At 38.4% G+C, this 19,535-nt stretch overlaps 1 protein-coding gene across 1 annotated transcript; it reads left to right on the plus strand.

Annotated features, from left to right (window-relative positions):
• Positions 1-342: 342 nt before the first annotated feature.
• LOC121400414 (vomeronasal type-2 receptor 1-like) lies at positions 343-18,934 on the plus strand. Its single transcript, XM_041583453.1, has 7 exons — positions 343-545; positions 4,993-5,284; positions 5,668-6,489; positions 14,572-14,838; positions 15,184-15,357; positions 17,241-17,364; positions 18,018-18,934. The coding sequence occupies exons 1-7, from the start codon at positions 343-345 to the stop codon at positions 18,932-18,934; spliced, it is 2,799 nt and encodes a 932-aa protein (XP_041439387.1).
• The last annotated feature ends 601 nt before the right edge of the window (positions 18,935-19,535 follow it).

Raw genomic sequence — 19,535 nt, forward strand, 5'->3', positions numbered from 1 at the left:
CACCTTGGTCACTGGAGTGTACAACAATCAGATGATAATTATTGTGATTCCTTCTCTGTTCAGCAGATATTTATGGATATCATGTTTAAGAGTAAAAATCTGGTGCCTGTGTCTATTTGTACTGTCAGTCTGTTCTCTATAAAATGAGGGTTGGATTAGCTAGTCCCCTTACTCTGTTCTACACATACAGCCCAATCCTGGATCCTCTGTGTCTCTCTGTGCTACTGACTGCTGCTGGGAAATGATCTAACCTTCCATCATATAATAATGCACATATTACTGACCTATGGTGCAATTCTGGGAGACCTGGTTGTCCATAATCCTATAACAGTACTGATATACATGATAGTCCTGTGTGTGGGACCCTGCAGACCTGGGAATCAGCCCATCAATCCATCCTGTCATCTGGAGATCATTAAAGTAGTTCAGGAACATGAATATATACAAGAAGGAGACATTATGATTGGAGGAGTGATGGCTGCACATTTACATATGATTAATGTTAAATTTCCGTTGACTGATTCTGAGAGATTCCTGTGCATTGAGTAAGTACCAGGCCCTTATATATTTATCAGAAAATAGGGAAATTTTATATATTTGATATAGACACAGAAACAAGGAGAAAGATTTGGAATGATTTCTGCCTGCATTGCATTTATTTTCCCTGCAGAAATAGGCGTTGTTTGATCTACATAGGTGCCTAATAGAGAAGGGGAAAGTGATGTAAAGGTCAATGTCTTTATGCCGCCATCATTAAAAGACTTAATAGCATTGAATGGGACACCCTTAAGGCATATTCTAGAGGGAAATATATATTGTGTATAAAGCAGTATTATAAGAATGCCCTTAATACTATAACAGACATCCAAAAACAGCTATCCCTGTCAGAAACTCACTTTATTCAAAACCCTACCCCGGAAACCAAACAAGACTTCCAGCTTATGTTGCAAAAACATGCGCTAGCCCACACTGAGGTGGTCAGTAAACAATTGTTATATCATCGTGCAAATGTTTTCGCTTCCGGGGAAAAAAACTGCAAATTATTGGCATTGTTAACTAAACTAGATAGAGCCAGTATTACTATCCCTGCCATCAAGGATAGTCAAGATAGTGTGATTACTGCCCCGGATAATATTAATGAGGTGTTTGTGTCCTACTATAAACAACTTTATTCATCCAAAATTAAGCATAGCCAGAAGGACATTTTCAATTACTTACAAGATATTCCGTTGCCCCAGTTAGGGACCCAGGAAAGGGAGTTTCTGAATCAACCAATTACTGATCAGGAAATTTTGGATGCTATATCTGCTTTCCCCCCTGGGAAGTCGCCAGGGTTGGATGGTTTGACATCAGAATTGTATGGGATACATGGGACATTGGAAATGCCAAAATTAAAAAAGTTGTTTAATGCTGTTTTGGAGGGGGTAGCACTGCCGAGTTCCATGAGTGAAACATTGATTACATTACTTCTCAAGCCAGGAAAAGACCCCTTGCACTGTTCATCATACAGGCCCATTTCGTTGATAAATGTCGATGCCAAAATCTTGGCAAAAATACTTTCCAAACACCTTAATCAAGTTATACACACTGTAATCTCAACTGATCAAACAGGTTTTAGACCGGGCCGGTCCACAGATATCAACTTAAGATGCTTGTATACTAACATTGCAGTGAATCACGATAACAGTGGCCATAGAGTAATAGTAGCGCTTGATAATGAAGAAGCGTTTGATTCTGTCAAATGGAACTACTTATGGGAAATATTACAGGTTATGGGCATGGGAAATCATTTGTTGAAGTGGGTTAAGGTGCTGTACCATCAACCTAAAGCCATGGTGAAAACCAATCAAAATATCTCTGAATTATTTGATGTTGCTAGGGGAACTCGGCAGGGCTGCCCACTTTCACCCTTGCTATTTGCTATAGCAATGAAGCCGTTGGCTATGTTGGTAAAAGAAGACGTGGAAGTATCAGAGTTGGATCCCATGTTGAAAAAATTGCAATGTACGCAGATGATACCTTGTTATTTTCGGAAAGCCCGTACTTACCGCTTACGAAAGCATTGGATTTTATTAATGCTCACACTGCCTTTTCAGGCCTTAAGATTAACTGGTCAAAGTCTACAATTTTTCCGATAGACAAATTTCTCCCGGACCTCTCTCTTATGCAAACTGATGGAATGGGTGGATACGTTTATGTATTTAGGAATTTGGATAAATGAAGATTTACACAAATTTCTAGAATTGAATCTGAGCCCACTCTTGACATTGTTGGAAGTAAAAACAAAAGCGTGGTCCCAGATTCCATTAACAGTCCTGGGTAAAATTAATTTATTCAAAATGGCACCCCTGCCCAAATTTACTTATATTTTTCAACAGACCCCGATTTCTATCCCAAACTCATTGTTTAAAAGGCTGGATTCCCTTCTTACTACTGTTTATTGGGTGAATAATCACCCTAGAGTCTCTCTGTCTACTCTTCAATTACCCTCTGAAGCTGGTGGTTTGTCCGATCCTAATATGTGCTCATATTACTTATCTTCTAAACTAGTGACTGCATGGTGGTGGGTGTCTCCCTCCGGGTGCAACGAAGCTACCATTCTGGAATCTCATATATTAGGGTCCTCAGAAGCTTTAAAAAACCTTTTATACAGGGAGCAGGAGTAAACAGAGGAGTTACACCATTAATGAAACAACTGTTGCTGACTGGAAACTAGCTCAAAAATGTTTTCGCAAGGAAAAAACTTACTGCTCGAAATTTTCTCCCATATGGTTCAATCCGAATTTACCTCAATTGTTAACGATCCCTGACCCTCAACTTTGGGTGAAATATCAAATAAAGTACATTGGTGATATAATTGACCAAGGGAAATTAATATCTTTTAATGATCTTAAATCCAAATTTAGTCTCCCGAATCGAATGTTTTTCAGGTATTTACAGTTACGTCACGCTACCCAGCCCCAGCTACCTTTTCCAAGTAAAGAAACCAGTCCCATCAAGCTAGAGGACTATGTCCATACTCAAGGATTACGTAAACCTATGTCCCAATTTGATAAATTAATTAGTCTGCCTACGCCACAAATACTTCCCAAATTATACTTGAAATGGAATGTAGATATACCTACTTTAACCCCAGATTTGTGGGAAGAAGTTTTGGAGTCAGCGTTTGGATCTCTAATAAGTGTTAGGGATAAAATTATATTTACATAGGACTTACCTCACACCACACAGGTTATCCTTAATATCCAACACCATTTCTGATGAATGCCCTAAATGTCATCAAACTCCAGCCTCTTTTATGCATATGGTCTGGTTATGTTGTAAGCTCCAAATATTTTGGAAAGAGATCCTAGCTGAATGTATAGAGGTTTCTTCTATCCCTTTGACTCTGGATCCTCTACCTATTCTGCTCAATTATGTTGAAAGTATAACCCCTATATGTAAAACAAGAAGTCTCCTGTCGGCTTTATTTGTCTATGCCAAAAAAATTGATAGCTATTAACTGGAAGGCTACTGCCGCGCCCACTAAAAGCAATGGATAAATATGGTGCAATATTCCTATGTATAAATTAACGTAATTAAAAAGAGATTATCTGGCTAAGTTTGATGCTATTTGGAATGATTGGATGGATACACACCTTCAGGTCCGGACTGAGAATTAAAATAGGCCCTGGCATTTCAGGTACACAGAGGCCCAAACAGCCCCCACCAGCCCACTAAATACTGACTTTCTATGGCACCTTATAGCAGCCCCTCTGGCATATGCCAGAACCCACAGATTGCCAGTCCGGGCCTGCACACCTTCCCCAAAATAGGTAGATGAGAAACCCACATGGAGGTAACCCAGAGTTTAGAATGGATTTTTTTTTTTTTTAACAAATAGAGTCTAATCCATAACGAAGGTATTACACCTCTCGGTTTAGGTATGTTTGCCCGCCAGTTCGGGTTAGGTTGGGGGAAATGTATTGGGTGCATATACTTGTGTATTCAACAATGAATGTAAATTCATGTTTCAAAATGACATTTGCTGATGTAATGACATGTAACGCCTGAGTTATCGTCTTCAATGTACATCCATTGCAACCTCTGTAATGTGTGAAATGTATGACAATGATAGATAGACACCGATATTTGAATATGTCAAAGTTTATTGAGCATGAACACAGATATATATGCACTTGGAAAACTCAATAAAAATAATTGTTAAAAAAAACAAAAACTTAATAGCACTTTAGGAAAGTAATATTTAGGGATAACATAAGCTGTCCCACCCTGCTTTCATTTTCTTGATTTTTTAAATCAAATTTTACATAGAAAAATATATTTTCAACTGAAATATATTTTCTGAAAAAAAAACAAAAAACTTTCAACTGATAATTCAAAATGAACGTTGAGGGATTATGTTTGTTCCATTCTTATTATACAAGTCTAATAAAATGTATAGAATTATCTTTCCATTTAGCAAAATGTTAACACTTTTTTTGTGTTTTACCTGCTTCAACACATTTTCATATTTCTCATTCTCATTATATTCTCAGAATTGACCAGTGGGTTAGGATAATGGCACTTTTTTTCTTCATTGGTAGACAATGCTCATACTACCCATTTCTCTTTCCATTGACTTTAATGGCATCCACCATTCACTGCACACATGGGGGGGGATACAGAGATTTCCTCCACCAGTTCACCACCACTGGAGAAAAGCCCCATGTCTGATATTAGAGTAATGATGATGTTAGCAGAATACCTTGAAGAAGAAAAATCTGAGTCATAAACTAAAAAACCTAAATGAACTGAAAAGGTGTAGCCTGCATTTTTACATTTACATACATTCATTAATCCACACTATGAAAATGCGAGATCTGAAATGCATAATTAATCATATCAATTATTAGAAAACTTTAAGAATTTTTTTTATAAATTTACATTCGTCTTCTGTATCTTTAGCCCAAGTCACATGATGATTTTGAGCTGTATTATTAATTTTTCCAGTCCCATCCAACAGAATTTTAGGCATTTTATTGATTTTCGATTTGTAGTTGAGCAAACTAACAAAGATCCCACCCGGTTACCCAACTTGACTCTGGGATACCATATATATGATTCCTGTGGAAACCCAAAGAAGGCTGTGAGGAGTGTGTTCCAAATTTTATCTGGTACCAGGGAGCCGGTTCCCAATTACTCCTGTGTGGGAAAGAGAAACATTGCTGGATTTATTGGGGATATTTCATCACAAACAACTGTGCCCATAGCTCAAATTCTAACAATTTTGGGATATTCCCAGGTGAGAAAAGCTTTGCATATTGTATGTGAAAACATATTGGAATCTTTAAAATTTGAGACAATTAACTAAACATGAAATATTATTATATTATAATATAATCTCCATGGTTCTTCGAGGTACAGACCTGAAGCCAAGATTCAGTTTTGAGATTCAAATGAATATGATCACATTTTGAGGATTCAGATTTACCTTAATTGAAGGACTAGTTTAGTTATGGTGAGGCAGGGTAACCAGTGTAAAACAGTACAAAGTGAATTTAAGGGATGGTCTTTGGGGGTGAATATGGCATTATAATAATTGCTAGGAACTTTATGAAATGATCTGGATAATAGCCTGGTGTAATTGTGATTGTCAGCTGGTGTATTACACTTGTTTTTTTACAGATCAGTTATGGAGCTACAGACCCATCATTAAGTGAGAGAATCAACTTCCCATATTTTTTCCGGACAGTACAGAATGATAAAAGCAGTTATTTTGCTTTAGGAAAGTTGTTGAGACAGTTTGGCTGGACCTGGGTTGGAATAATTACATCTGATGATATCAGTGGAGATGAAGAACATCAGCACCTGAGCAAATATCTCTACAGTGAAGGCATCTGCATAGAGTTCACCGTAAGACTAAAAATTAATGATCTCACTTCTGAGTATACAGACCATGATTTTGACATTATTTACCTCTCATCTACCAGCATTATTTTACTTTGTGGAACAGTTTCTTTATTTTTTATTCAACAATTGTCTCCTGTGACATCTGTACTTCTGAAAAAGACATTGATACTATCCACTAACTGGGGAGCCAATGATATGGTCGTTGGTTATGCACAACAAATATTTAATTGCAGTTTGGTGTTTGTGCCAGGTTATCATTATCATCTAGATACTCCAGAAATGAAGAGCTTTTTAGAGAATTTACATCCTTCAACATTCCCAAAGGACATGTTACTTGAAGATATTTGGATGATTTTTCATTTGTGTTTGTCAGAAGATCCAAACAAGAATCATTTATATGAATATATCTACCTTAAGAGGCTCCAGAACTGTACTGCACAGAAACATATAACAGATCTTCAATGTTTTACATCTGATTACAGCTCTCCCCGAGTGCATCTTGCTGTAGATATAATGTCTCAGGCACTTCATGATATGAATATGCAGCTTAATGAGAAATCTGTGAAAAACAGAGAAAAGCATCATTATGTGCACCAGGTAATTATACATCTTGAAAATGTTCCCAAGATCTCGGCATACTAAGCAAATACATAGGCAAGACACAGGAGCACTGTAAACCATCAAAAGTGTACCCTAGAAACCCAATTCTTTCTCTGTGCACAGTTTTATAAAATGAAGAACTACATCAGGTGTTGGAAGACCCATACTACCTACTATTGTTGTAATATTTCTAAATAAATTGAAAAATAAGTTCCCTTGAACTGCCAAAATCCTGGAAACAAGCAAGCCTCTGGTCAAATTATGCATACTTTAGGCTTGAATCTCAAATGGGAGGAGCATAATGAAGGGATGGGAAAATTTAGCCCATTCACCTATCCTAGTAGAATGCCATAATTATGATTTCTGAGATTGTAGTGAAATGGTTAGTGCTGAAGTAGGGTGACAACATTTGTTGGGCCAGTTTCAGTATCTGTTGCTTTCAGAACAGTAACATATATTGTAGGAAGCCGTATCCCTACTTAATGAGTTGCACACTGAAACTTGCATATGACTTACCATTGCAAATGTAAAGGCTCCAATCAAAATCAAGTGCTTTTATAAATAGAATTTTAGCATGCAAAATTTAGAGGGAGTTTTATCACTTTCTTCTTGTATTTGTAAAGGAGCCCTAGAGTCATCAAAAAGAGCATTCTCATATTACAAGGAAAACTAATATCCATGTTGGTGCGTTATGTCTTCGTTGCCAAAAATTCTTAAATTCTACACTTCTGCTCTCACCAGCTTCTAACTCAGCTGCCTTACTGTTGGGTTTCTTAAACCTCTAGCCTGCCATTATTCTACTGGTAGAATTAGGAAATTCATGTTATTGCAGGTTCTTGAGTTTCACATAATATAACTTGCTGTTCCTCCACTCCAAACTTCATTCATCAATTTACCTGGTTATCATGAGCCCTAAATGCTACTTCTATGATCTATTACTTCCAGACATGTAAATCTTGTATTAAAAAGATCATGGATAAGGGTCTGCCTGTTGTTTGTTTTGGTGCCTAGACCCACCTCTGAGACATCTGTTTGAACTATGAATTCACAGTTAAAAACAGGGGTGATCAAAACTAGGCATTTACACAGAACAGCTTTTAGAGTATGCAATGCTGTCTCTGCTTCTGGGCTCCATCTAACCATGGTAGACTTTTTCCCTCTAGTTAACTCTGTGAGTGGGGCTGCGATAGTGGCAAAATTGGGCATAAATCTCCTGTAGTAGCCCACGATTCCTTAATATCCCTTTAAGATTACTGTCTCTTTAAAGGGAATCTGTCGTCATTTTAAACTTTTTTTTTTATTTGCACTTTTATAAAAAACACACATCCATAAAAACTGTCTGGCAAATAAAATGTTAATCCACAAATCCATGCATAAGTTATTTTAGTTTGTATTTTGTCATGGGGGCTTCCATTTGTGCTCATTACACATTCATCCTGTGCTGCTCTAACAGCAGGCACAGCATTACCTGTGTGCTTGGAGGCAGCCAGTCTTTAATGAAAAGCCAGGTCCCTGCACTACGACATGAGAATCTAGCTGTACACTCCCCCTCCCCTCTCTGCCCATGCGTGTGATGTTTGGAGGAGAGAGGTCACATGGTTTGCAGGGAAGCAATTACTTTTACTTTCCTATGTCCTGCTCTACAGCTGCACTAGAAGCCCCTCCTCCCACAGACACTATCAAAGCTCCTCCCCTTCTGTAAGTTTGATCTCTGCTTTCCTTTGGAGGGGGGAACTTTCTCTCCTTGCTGCCTTCCTAGTTAGTTGTACTGGTCACTAGATGAGCTAAAGGAGCTGTGAGTTCCCTGTGCTAATATCCACCTCACACACACTGCGCTCCTCTCCTGCCTGCAATACTTCTTTTTACATTAACTACTTACTGCCTCCTTTCTCCTGAGCTATTTTAACCCTTCCTAGACTTCCTCCTAAGTTTTCCTGGTTTTCAAGTATGTCCTCCTTATTTTATCCGTTTTTTTTTTCTATTCCCTGTCATCAGTCCTGGGAGTGGACTCCTGTGTTTCTGCCATTCATGTTTGTGTAAACAAATATAATAAACTATTTATATAAAATATTTTTTCCAGTGCCCAAAATGAATTGTGTGTGTGTGTGTATATATATATATATATATATATATATATATATATATATATATATATATATATATATATATATATATATATATTTATTTTTGAAACGAAAGTGGGGGCAGTGATCACAGGACTATGTTATTTCAGTCCTTCTGAAGTGGTGTCAGTGGGAGCTTATCTTGATTCCTGCCTATTGTTCAATTGACAGGCTCAGCAGACAAGGCTGTATTTACATTACAGCAACTTGTAGGAGGGAGGGGTAATGACATCACTCCAACTTGCAGTGCAGCAGTAAAGTGTGACTGAAGTTTATCAGAGCACAAGTCACATGACCTGAGGGCAGCTGGGAAATGTCAAAATGTCTAGCCCCATAGCAAATTTTAAAATTAGATATAAAAAAATCCATTTCTTGTTTTGAAAAACAGATTTCAATGCAGGATTCTGCTGTAGTAGCACTATTAACTGATACATTTTGTAAAAAAAATGTTTTTTCCACGACAGTATCCCTTTAAGGAGCTGCCCACATCCGAGCACCATTTGTGGGGGAATCACTCTTTAGGTAGTAGCAGCAGCTCCTTTTCTCACAGATAAGAGACAGTACAACGGGTTTCCAGATAAACTTTGCCTGTGAGTTTATTCTACACAGCAGCTTATAAACAAACATAAAAGTTCTTTGAGGAGGCAATAAAGAAAATAGTTCCAGATTTTCTGGTGCTTTCTCTTTGAAGCAGGTGCAGCTCACTTTAGGGCCGTAGCTTGTAGCCAGTCCTTGCTACCAGGGAACTTTCCTCCTTGTGGGAAAACCTTAAGTGTCCAGCAATAAACTCCTCATGCCAAATAACACAGGGGCATGCAGTCAACTGAAAAATCTTTCCCCATACAGCATTAGTAGCTCTCCTTTCTCTCTCACTCACAGAACAGGGCAGAGAGCAGCCTTAATGAGTCCTCACCTTTTTACTCCAGGTGAGGCTAATCATCCCTCACTGCTGCTCAGAGCCTCCTAGAGGATTCTGGGAGGGATATACTTTCCATCTATGATTTGCTACAATATATATATATATATATATATATATATATGAGATCTGTTATCCAAAAAGCCATTATCCAGAAAGGTCTGCATTACAGAATGCCCTTCTCCCATAGGGGCAAATTCACTAAGTGCCGAAGCGCCAAACGCTAGCATTAATTCGCTAGCGTTTGGCATTTTCGTTACTGCGCAAATTGACTAACGAACGCTAGCATAGTTTCGCTAGTGTTACTTCGCACCCTTACGCCAGGCGAATTTTCGCTAGCGACGTAACTACACAAATTCATTAACTTGCGCAGTGTACTGAACGCTACCTTTTACGCTAGACTTCCTTCGCCACCTCCGACCTGGCGAAGCGCAATAGAGTAGATACGGATTGTTTAAAAAAAGTCAAAAAAAATTTTAAGTCCCAAAAAACGCTGGCGTGTTTTCTACATTATAGGTGATAGGTTGAAAAAGATCGAAATTTTTTTTGGGGCTCCCCTCCTTCCCCCCTACATTTCCTGACTCATGGCAACTTACCTAGACAGTGGGCACATGTGTAGGGCAAAAAAAAAAAATTATTTGATGATTTGAAGGTTTTCTTGGCATTTGTAGTGCTGATACGTATTCCTCCATTGAAATTTGAATTTGGCGCCGTATGCAAATTAGCCTTCGCTAGCGTAACTTCGCTTTACATAGCGAATCAACGCTAGCGCAACTTCGCAACCTTACGCTACCCCTGAGCGCAACTTTGGATTTTAGTGAATTTGCGGAGCGCTGGCGAAACTACGCCTGGCGAAGTGTGGCGAAGTTGCGCCTGGCGCAACTTCGCATCTTAGTGAATTTGCCCCATAGACTCCATTTTATTTAAATAATACACATTTTTTTAAAAAATTTCTTTTTCTGTGCAATAATAAAACAGTAGCTTTTACTTGATCCCAACTAAGATATCATGAATACCTGTCAGGTTTGGGTGCTGATGAATGGAGCCTATATGCTGAATAACCCAGGTGATACACATTTACTGCAGGTTTAACAGCAAAAGCCATGCTATGATAAAGGAGTTTTTAATGGAGATGAATGAAATATCAATAACAGTATAAACTGAAAGATACAACCTGGGTAAAGGCAAAGCAAAGTTCAATAAACAGGCGGAGAAGGTCTGGGCAGGCGGCAGGCAAGCAAGGTCCAAAGAGAAGGCAAGGTCAAAGGCAGGCAGCGTTCAAGCAGGGTCGAGATAACAGGCCGAAGGTCAAACCAGGGAATCCACTGAGAAAGGAATTAGGAACCAGGTATCAGGAGTCGAGGCAGGGAACACAGGAACCAGGCAGGGGACACAGGAGTCAGGAATCAGAAATCAGGAGTCGCAAGTAAGGGGCTGGATCATGCTCAGGAGCTCAGATAATCAAGCCAGGATCTTAGGGCAGGGACAGGCTTATAAAGGGTCATTAATTGGGAATGGAAGACACATGTGGATAATGAGGCAGGGGAGAAAGAATATATTTCAAGTCTGTCCAGAGCAGTGTCTAACATGAGGACAGAGATCCTCCAGTGGCTCACCCTGGTAATGCAGAACCTCCCAACAACAGGGGCCAGGTTTCAATTCCTGGCTGTTCCTGACAAATACCTATTGGAAGAAAAACAAGCCTAATGGGTTTATTTAATGTTTACATGATTTTCTAGTAGGTATTGTTGATAATTTTATTGCTATGACCTCGTTATATGGAAAGCAAAACTCAGAGATAAGGCTATTTCAAATGGAATGAGGTTTATTGAGTTTATCAAAGAACATATAATGGTTTTGCTTTGGGAAAATGATCGTGTTACACCAAAATGTCCCACGATCATTTTGCCAAAGACACTTCCCTTTTCACAAGCTTTTATAGATTGAAATGGAAGTACACATACATACGTTATATAGCTTGAACCCTCCCAAAATGTTGGAAGAGGACTGAATGTTCTTAACTACAGATATTTCAACTGAAAATAGTTTCCCGCTTACAACTGTCCCTCAGACTTGCAGTTCTTTATCTGATAAAAGCAGACACAGGGAGGAATCAGTAAATGAAGAAAACACTTCTGTACAAAGGGGCCTCATCTCGTATCTGCTGACACTCTGAATTCTGTCAGTAACTTACAAAGTGGACTCTCATCACTGGGTGTCATTAATAAGAGAAATAATAAATGAGGAACATCACCCCTCCCTTCACCTTTCCTGCCTTGGGCATGTGGTTATTGCTGAGTCAGAATGATAGGGGCATTTGTTATTAGACTTTATTATTCTTACACTCTGACACATAACCATTTGTCCCTCATTGGAATAGGCTGTGCTCATATAAATGTGGTCATATAAAAAATATATTATCAGTATGAAGATCCAAATTACAGAAAGATCCATTATCTGGAAAAAACACAGGTCCCAAGCATTTTGGATAACAGGTCCCATACCTGTACATGTATATGGTTAGGTTTTGCTGAAAAAAGACATAAGGCCCTCAAGTTCAACCCCTCCAAATAAACCTCAGTGCATATACTGACATATCTACAGATTTTAATATAAAATATATATATTTATACCAACAACTATATTATTAATCTATTTGTGGTAGGTTAAAATATAGCAATAGACTTTGATATGATGTCTGTCCAAGAAAGTATCCAAGTCCCTCTTAAAGGCATCAGCATTACATCATCCCCCAGCAGTGCATTCCCCAACCTCACTGTCCTCACTATGAATATCCACCTACTAGTGATGAGCAAATAAATTCGCCTGGTGTGAATTTGCAGTGAATTTCCACGTTCTGGAATCCAAAAAAATTTGTGCCCATTGACTTTAACACTGGTATCAAAATTGACGCGGGCGCTGGAGAGTAAATCTAAGTTTATAAATCGGATAAATATTATTTCTACCAAAGTGCACTTATCAACATTGAACCTCATTTTCCAGTTTGCTGCCCAGTTTCCCAACTTAGACAAATCACTGTGCAAAGTGGCAGCATCCTGCATGGAACCTATAGTTCTGCACAATTTAGTATCATCTGCAAAAATAGAAACAGTACTTTCAATGGCCACCTCCAGGTCATTAATAAACAAGTTGAAAAGCAAGGGACCTAGTACAGAGCCCTGCAGTACTCCACTAACAACACTGGTCCAATTGAAAATGTTCCATTTACCACCACTCTTTGTAGTCTATCTTTTAGCCAGTTCTCTATCCTGGTACAAATACTATGTTCTAGGCCAACATTCCTTCATTTAACCAGTAACCTTTTGTGTGGCACTGTATCAAATGCTTTAGCAAAGTCGAAGTAAATCACATCCACTGCCATCCCAGAATCGAGATTCAATTCAATCTCCTCATAAAATGCAATTACTCTATACAAAAACAAACTCATATATCATCAATCATATTTTGATGATCAATGTAGTCAAGTATCTGATCCCTAAATACCAGTTTCCTATAGTTTTGTGGTTTTGAGAACTTGATCCCTTTTTGAATATCCTCACCACATTAGTAATTGGCAAGTCTCTCTGCACCATGTCAGACCTCAAAGAATACATAAACAATTAAAAGGTTTGGCAATTATAGAGCTAAGCTTGTTTAGTACCCTGTAATGAATTCCATCTGACCATGGACCTTTATTTATCTTTACATGTTTTTTCTTACTAACCTTGACACTAACACTTTTATCAAACCATAAAGGTTTTGCTTTGGTATGTTTTCCTTGATTACAAAGTGGAATGTATTTTTATCAAGCAACAGCTTAAAGACTTTCCTTCTTAATTCTTTGTTTAACCCTGTGAAAAGCCTTACTCAATAGGGATCGGAATGGTGGACGAATTTGACCTGTTTTGTTTTGCCAAAAATTTGCCACCGGCGAAATGATGTTGACGCCCATTGAATTCTATGGGCGACAAAAAAAACTTTTTATTTTTTATTTTATTTTTTTTGATGCACAATGCCATACAAGCCTATGGGCGTCATTTTTGTGGCGAAACAAGGCGAAAAAATTTGCCCATCCCTATTTTTAGAAAGTACACATTCTGACAAATCTAAAACGGGTATGCATGTCTTTCTACTTCAAAGCACCAAGCCGCAAAATCTCCTTATTACTCCAACTCTGAAACATTGTATCTCCCACATTACATACCAAGATAAAACACCCTAAATCTGAAAGCCCGGGGTCCACTGAACAGTTTAATGCCCAGTATGCACAGGTATGGCTAAGTAGGTGGAGTATAGGGGCCCCAGAACGAAGACACACGAGTTATCAGTTCTGTAATTACAGATACTGCAAAATCAGCACATTTACAGCATTTTATCAAGGGGCAAAAGTACAAAAATATATGTTCACCCCAGAAAACCATATATTTTTGGAAAGTACACATTCTGATGAATCTAAAATTGCTAATAATGTCTTTCTACTACAAACTACCATACTGCAAAGCTACACTGAAGTCAGCGGTTTTTGAATTTCTGAAAATAGTCAAACATTTTTGCAATTGGCCGCATTTATCTTACCTAATTTCATACATACAATTGTAAAACACCCTAAATATTGACACCAAGGGTCTACTGAACAGTTTGATGCCCAATATGCATAGATATATCAAAGCAACTGTCATGTGCGGACCCCAAATAAAATGAGTGCATTTGAATTTTCTCTGCTGTCAAATTAAAATAGTGAAGCCTTTATTAAGAAATAACTTACAGAAACTCCGCTTTCCTCTTCAGAAAAGGCAAAAGGGTGACGACGATGATCCATTGTGTGGTGCTTGATTTCTCCTCCCATATTCTACTGACAGCTTCCACAGAAGGCGGCCACAGAAATCAAGAAACGTTCCCTACATGCTGCTCCCACCAGACTCCTCACTGCTCCTGCCCCAGTAACTAGCACCCAGTGCACATGCACCGTTATGACATGAGCACCCTGCAGTACAGCCCGCTGCCCAGAGCCCAGACCTATATGAGCGCATCTCCCTCCAGCAATGGGGTTCTGGGCTACAGCTCCAGCCAACAGCAGCGGCCGTATCTGTGACTGCTCGCCTGAGACTCACCAGCTCCTCCAGAACTACCATCAGCTATAGGTCCCACTCCCAGTCCCGCAGCAATGTCCCTTCTTCTTCCTACAGGAGGGCTTCCAGGGGGGCTGGATACCTGGCCACAGAAGCAGTCGATCTGTCTCAAACTTTAGCGGTGAATAACGAGTACAAGATCATTCGCACCAACGAGAAGGAGCAGCTGCAGGGGTTGGCAAATTTGGATTTGTACCATTCATCACACTCATGTCCATGTTACAGGTTTCCCAGATTTCAGTAGAGATGGAGCTGACCAAGCCCGACCTATACTAACGAATTTTTTTAAAAAAAAATGTTTTATGTTACTGGTCCTTTAACTACAACTGGGCACTCTCCTAACTCCAGTGTGTGCATTACCCAGGAGAGTCAAGTGACTGTCTGAGAATTATGTCCTTACATTTACCCCACAGATTTTACAGCCATACATATGCAGTGAGTGGTTTGTACTTGAGAAAATTAAACACTTCAGTACTTTTAAGCAAATTTTTATTCTAATAAATTCTATTTTTTATCATTACAGTTACACCAATACTTAAAAACACTTACGTATAACTCCTCTGATGGTCCGACTTTCTATTTCAATGAAAATGGGGAATATATCACTAGACACTTGATATATAACTACATAATTGCTAATGGATTGGTGATTAAGAACCTCATTGGGGAGTCCTCACCTACATGGAAGAGCAATACTGTAAGAATTCATTATTTTATTCCATATATGGTTGATGGCATTAGTACTGGCATATCTAAATCTGTTTTCTCAGTAAAATCAAGCTGTATAGTTCATAGCCACACCGACTGAAAACACCACGTGAAATTTTTTCTCTGGTGGGTACTTAAAAATGTCTAGTATTATTCAGCGCACATCATTTAACCCAAGTTAGTTTGCTGGATACCAAATTGAGTTAATTGAGGTGTGCTTAATAATACTAAACATTTGTAAGTACCCACCAGAGATAAAATGCACGTGGTGTTTTAATATAAACTATACAGCTTGATTTTACTGAGAATACAGCACCTAGTGGTTATATACAGTTGGGTCAGTTTGGGCCCTATAAATATACAGTATACTACACTATATTATCTTTTGCTAAATACTTGTCTCCCTGAGCTTTTTTAGCTCTGACTCCCATCTACCAAAAGAATTTGTCATTTCTAGTACTCCAGGGAGTCAGAAGACAAGGGGGACCCAGAGATAACCCATATTTTTAAGTGCCGTACCCTAGTGCCATCTTTATGTACTTAAGCATCCACCTCACATTTTTCTTGAACAGGTACTGCTTTGCCTTTTCAACTCAAGTTTCCCAGCAACCCCATGGCACCCAAAGATTATATTATAGTACAGTTCATATTCTTTGCTTGCAGTTCCACACAAAGACATATTTTTAACTAATCCATTAATGTTTTGTACCATTATAGAGGACACTGCAAAATAATTTTATTCTTATGTAACGCTATAGTAAATTGAGTGGCACTGTTCTCTAACTATGAGCGTTACCTTAATACTTTGCTCTGGATGAGACTTTAATTCTCAGGGGGTAAGTCCTCACAATGGTGTAGAGACAGGGTATAGTACAATAGTGCACAATAATTGGGCTCCAGTGGTTCTTACAACTTAACCAGAAAATATGTTTATTGAACAGAATAATTGACAAAGGAATGTACATAAAGATCAAGCAGGAACATACAGCAACAATGAATAGGCATATACTCACAATCACAAGTACCAGTCATCAGTATTAGTCCAAACAGGGAACAGAACATAAACAGCAGCAATGAAGATACACCCAGCATTCAGCCTTTTCCTTAGGGGAATTACTACATCCCTCCATTTATTTCTATGGGATTTTTAAAAGAGTATTTATCATTGAGCGTAAGTGAATGTTCATCCTTTGATAAATACACCTTTCAAAATCCCATAGAAATGAATGGAGAGTGGCGGAATTTCACTCTAGAGGACTGTGGCAATCTCCAACTACACACTTTGATAAATTTACCCCTAAGTGTATAGACTTAGGGATGTCGTAATTCTCCTTAAGAAAAAGGCTGAATGTTGGGTGTATCTAAATAAATATACCCCTTAGTCCCTACTCTGGGCAATTAGTATCCGGGTACTCAATATCACACTCCTCGTATGAGCCTCAGGTTGCTAAATAGTCTGACTTTCTGTCTCTCCTAGAGTGACCTTTTAAGGTGAGTAGCCTATCCTTACTAGACATAGGTTCCACTTTACCCTTCCTGCCTTCTCAGACAAGGGCTTAACAAAATGGCCCTGAGCCCATGGCTGCTCAGGACCATATATTTTAGCACAGTGCCATCTACTGGATACTGGTTGAACTACAGGGTCATAACTAAAGGCAGGATCAGTAAACATGTCCCCCTCCTGTATTTAACAGTATTTTAGGACCCAGTTTAGGAGTCTATAACATTAGGGAACTGCCTGCCAAATAATACTGGGAGACTAATTTACGGGTTCCCTACACTTATAAAATATTTTTTCATTGTCTTGCTAAGCACCATGACAACATAACTAGTGCTGTAATGCTGTCTTCATTTTGATTCTAATCCTTCCAGATCCCAAGAGCTCAATGTTCAGACAGTTGTCTCCCCGGCTTCAGGAAGGCACCAAGTTCCAGAGCCCAATCCTGCTGTTATGACTGTGTCTTGTGTTCTGAGGGAGAGATCTCCAATATAACCGGTATATACAGTAAATATACATCACAATTTAGACTGAAAATATAGTAAGAGGGGCTCTACAGAAAACATTTTCCTATTGCATCAGCATTATTTATTTCGTCATACACTTAAAGCAATACAGGGGAAATGTTTTTTTTATAGCACTCATCAAGCAGTACCAGGATCAGTTAAAAAAAAGCAAATAATATTTTTTTTCTACTTCATATTTTATACAGAAAGTTCAGAATTAAGGGAAAGCCATCTTCCAATAAAAGCAAATAATTCTAAGTTTAACAAATGAGTTCCTTTAATTTTGTAATAATGAAACATTACCTTGAATGTGAATAACTTTACTGCATCTTTTATGTACTTTACTGCTGTAGTCACTTATGGTATCTCACTCTGATGTCACTTCCTGTTAGTTCTATACATATACATATCCTATTGAGTTCTATATGCAATGCAATTTAAGTCTATGGGTGTGATTTCCACAGCGAAACACGGAGAAAAAAATTGTTCATCCCTAGTTACATTACTGACCAGTCCAGCCATATCTTTTTTATTATTATTATTTATTAGTTCAGCATTTACAGCTTGTTCATATTCATAATATATTTACAGAATATTTTTAGCAATATAATTTGTTCTTAATTTGTGTATCTTCCATCATTACAGATAGCACAAGCTGCTTCAAATGCCCAGACATGGAGTGGCCCAATGAGGGGAAGAATCATTGTATTGCACGCAAGGAAGATTTTCTTTCATACACAAATGATCACATTTCTGTGTTTATATCATCTAGTTCTATTCTTCTTTTCATTATAAATCTACTAATATTAAGAGTTTTCATTTCATACTGGGACACCCCCATTGTGAGAGCCAACAACAGAAGCCTCAGCTTCCTCCTCCTTGTCTCCATCAAGCTGAGCTTCCTCAGTGTGTTTCTGTTCCTCGGTCGCCCTGTGGATATAACCTGCATGCTGCGTAACATCACTTTTGGAATCACCTTCTCCATAGCTGTCTCTTCTGTCCTGGCCAAGACTATCATGGTTTACATTGCTTTCAAAGCCACCAAGCCAGGGAGCTCATGGAGAAAATGGGTGGGAGTCAAACTGTCCAATTCTGTAGTCTTCTTCTGCTTATCCATTCAAATAATAATCTGCATGACTTGGTTGGCCATTTCTCCTCCCTTTCAGGAACTGGACCTTCACACTTACCCTGGAACCATCATCATTCAGTGCAATGAGGGCTCAGCTATTGGCTTTTACTCAGTTATTGGGTATATGGGGCTTCTGGCAGCTGTTAGTTTTGTTTTAGCATTTTTAGCTCGGACATTACCGGACAGTTTTAATGAGGCCAAGTACATCACTTTCAGCATGTTGCTCTTCTGCAGTGTTTGGATCACAATGATCCCGGCCTATCTGAGCACCAAAGGCAAAAACACTGTGTGTGTGGAGATATTTGCCATACTCACCTCAAGTGCTGGACTTTTATTCTGTATATTTCTGCCAAAGTGTTATTTAATTTTATTGAGACCTGAGATGAACACAAAATCCCATTTACTTGGAAAGAAAACCTTACAACCTACATAATAAATGACACAATTAAAGTTCCTGCTCCAAGTAATCTAAATAGAAATAGGTCTGTCTTTGGGGGAATTATCAGAGAGTGGAAAGAGTTTCTATTGACCAATAAAGCACAGAAATATTAGTGGAGGAACATAATAATGAGCAGATATAGCAGCTATTCATAAACATTTATTAAACCCATGCACTCTGTTTGCACTTGTAGTAGTTTTGGGGAGCACCAATATGCCCACCCAGCTGCCTCTGATAAAAAAAGATACAAAAATAGACATCAATTGCACTGATACTGGAATTCTGTAAAAAAGCACTGCTCTATAGGAAAAAAATCACCAAATGAGACAAAGTCCAGTAAAGTAGAAGAGGGAAAAACATAAAGATCAAAGGCAAAAACCGGAGTGAGTGGAGATATTTGCTGTTCTGACATCAAGTCAGTCTTATAGGCTGTATATTTCTGCCAAATTTTATATCATTTAGTGTAGACTAGAAATCAGTGTAAAATTCCATATATTTGGAATCAAAACCAGATAGTTTTTAATTATGTTTCTAAATAGTTCTTGATTCAAGTTCTTTAATAATAAGGTTAACATTTAAATGAACTGTTACATAG

The sequence above is a fragment of the Xenopus laevis genome, chromosome 1L (genome assembly GCF_017654675.1).
Source record: "Xenopus laevis strain J_2021 chromosome 1L, Xenopus_laevis_v10.1, whole genome shotgun sequence".
Classification (NCBI taxonomy): Eukaryota; Metazoa; Chordata; class Amphibia; order Anura; family Pipidae; genus Xenopus; species Xenopus laevis.

Coding starts and splice junctions, on each gene's coding strand:
- LOC121400414 (XM_041583453.1), top strand. CDS start 343: ATGATAGTCCTGTGTGTGGGACCCTGCAGACCTGGGAATCAGCCCATC. Junction 546..4,992: donor GAGAGATTCCTGTGCATTGA/GTAAGTACCAGG, acceptor TAATTTTTCCAG/TCCCATCCAACAGAATTTTA. Junction 6,490..14,571: donor AGCATCATTATGTGCACCAG/GTAATTATACAT, acceptor ATCTCCCTCCAG/CAATGGGGTTCTGGGCTACA.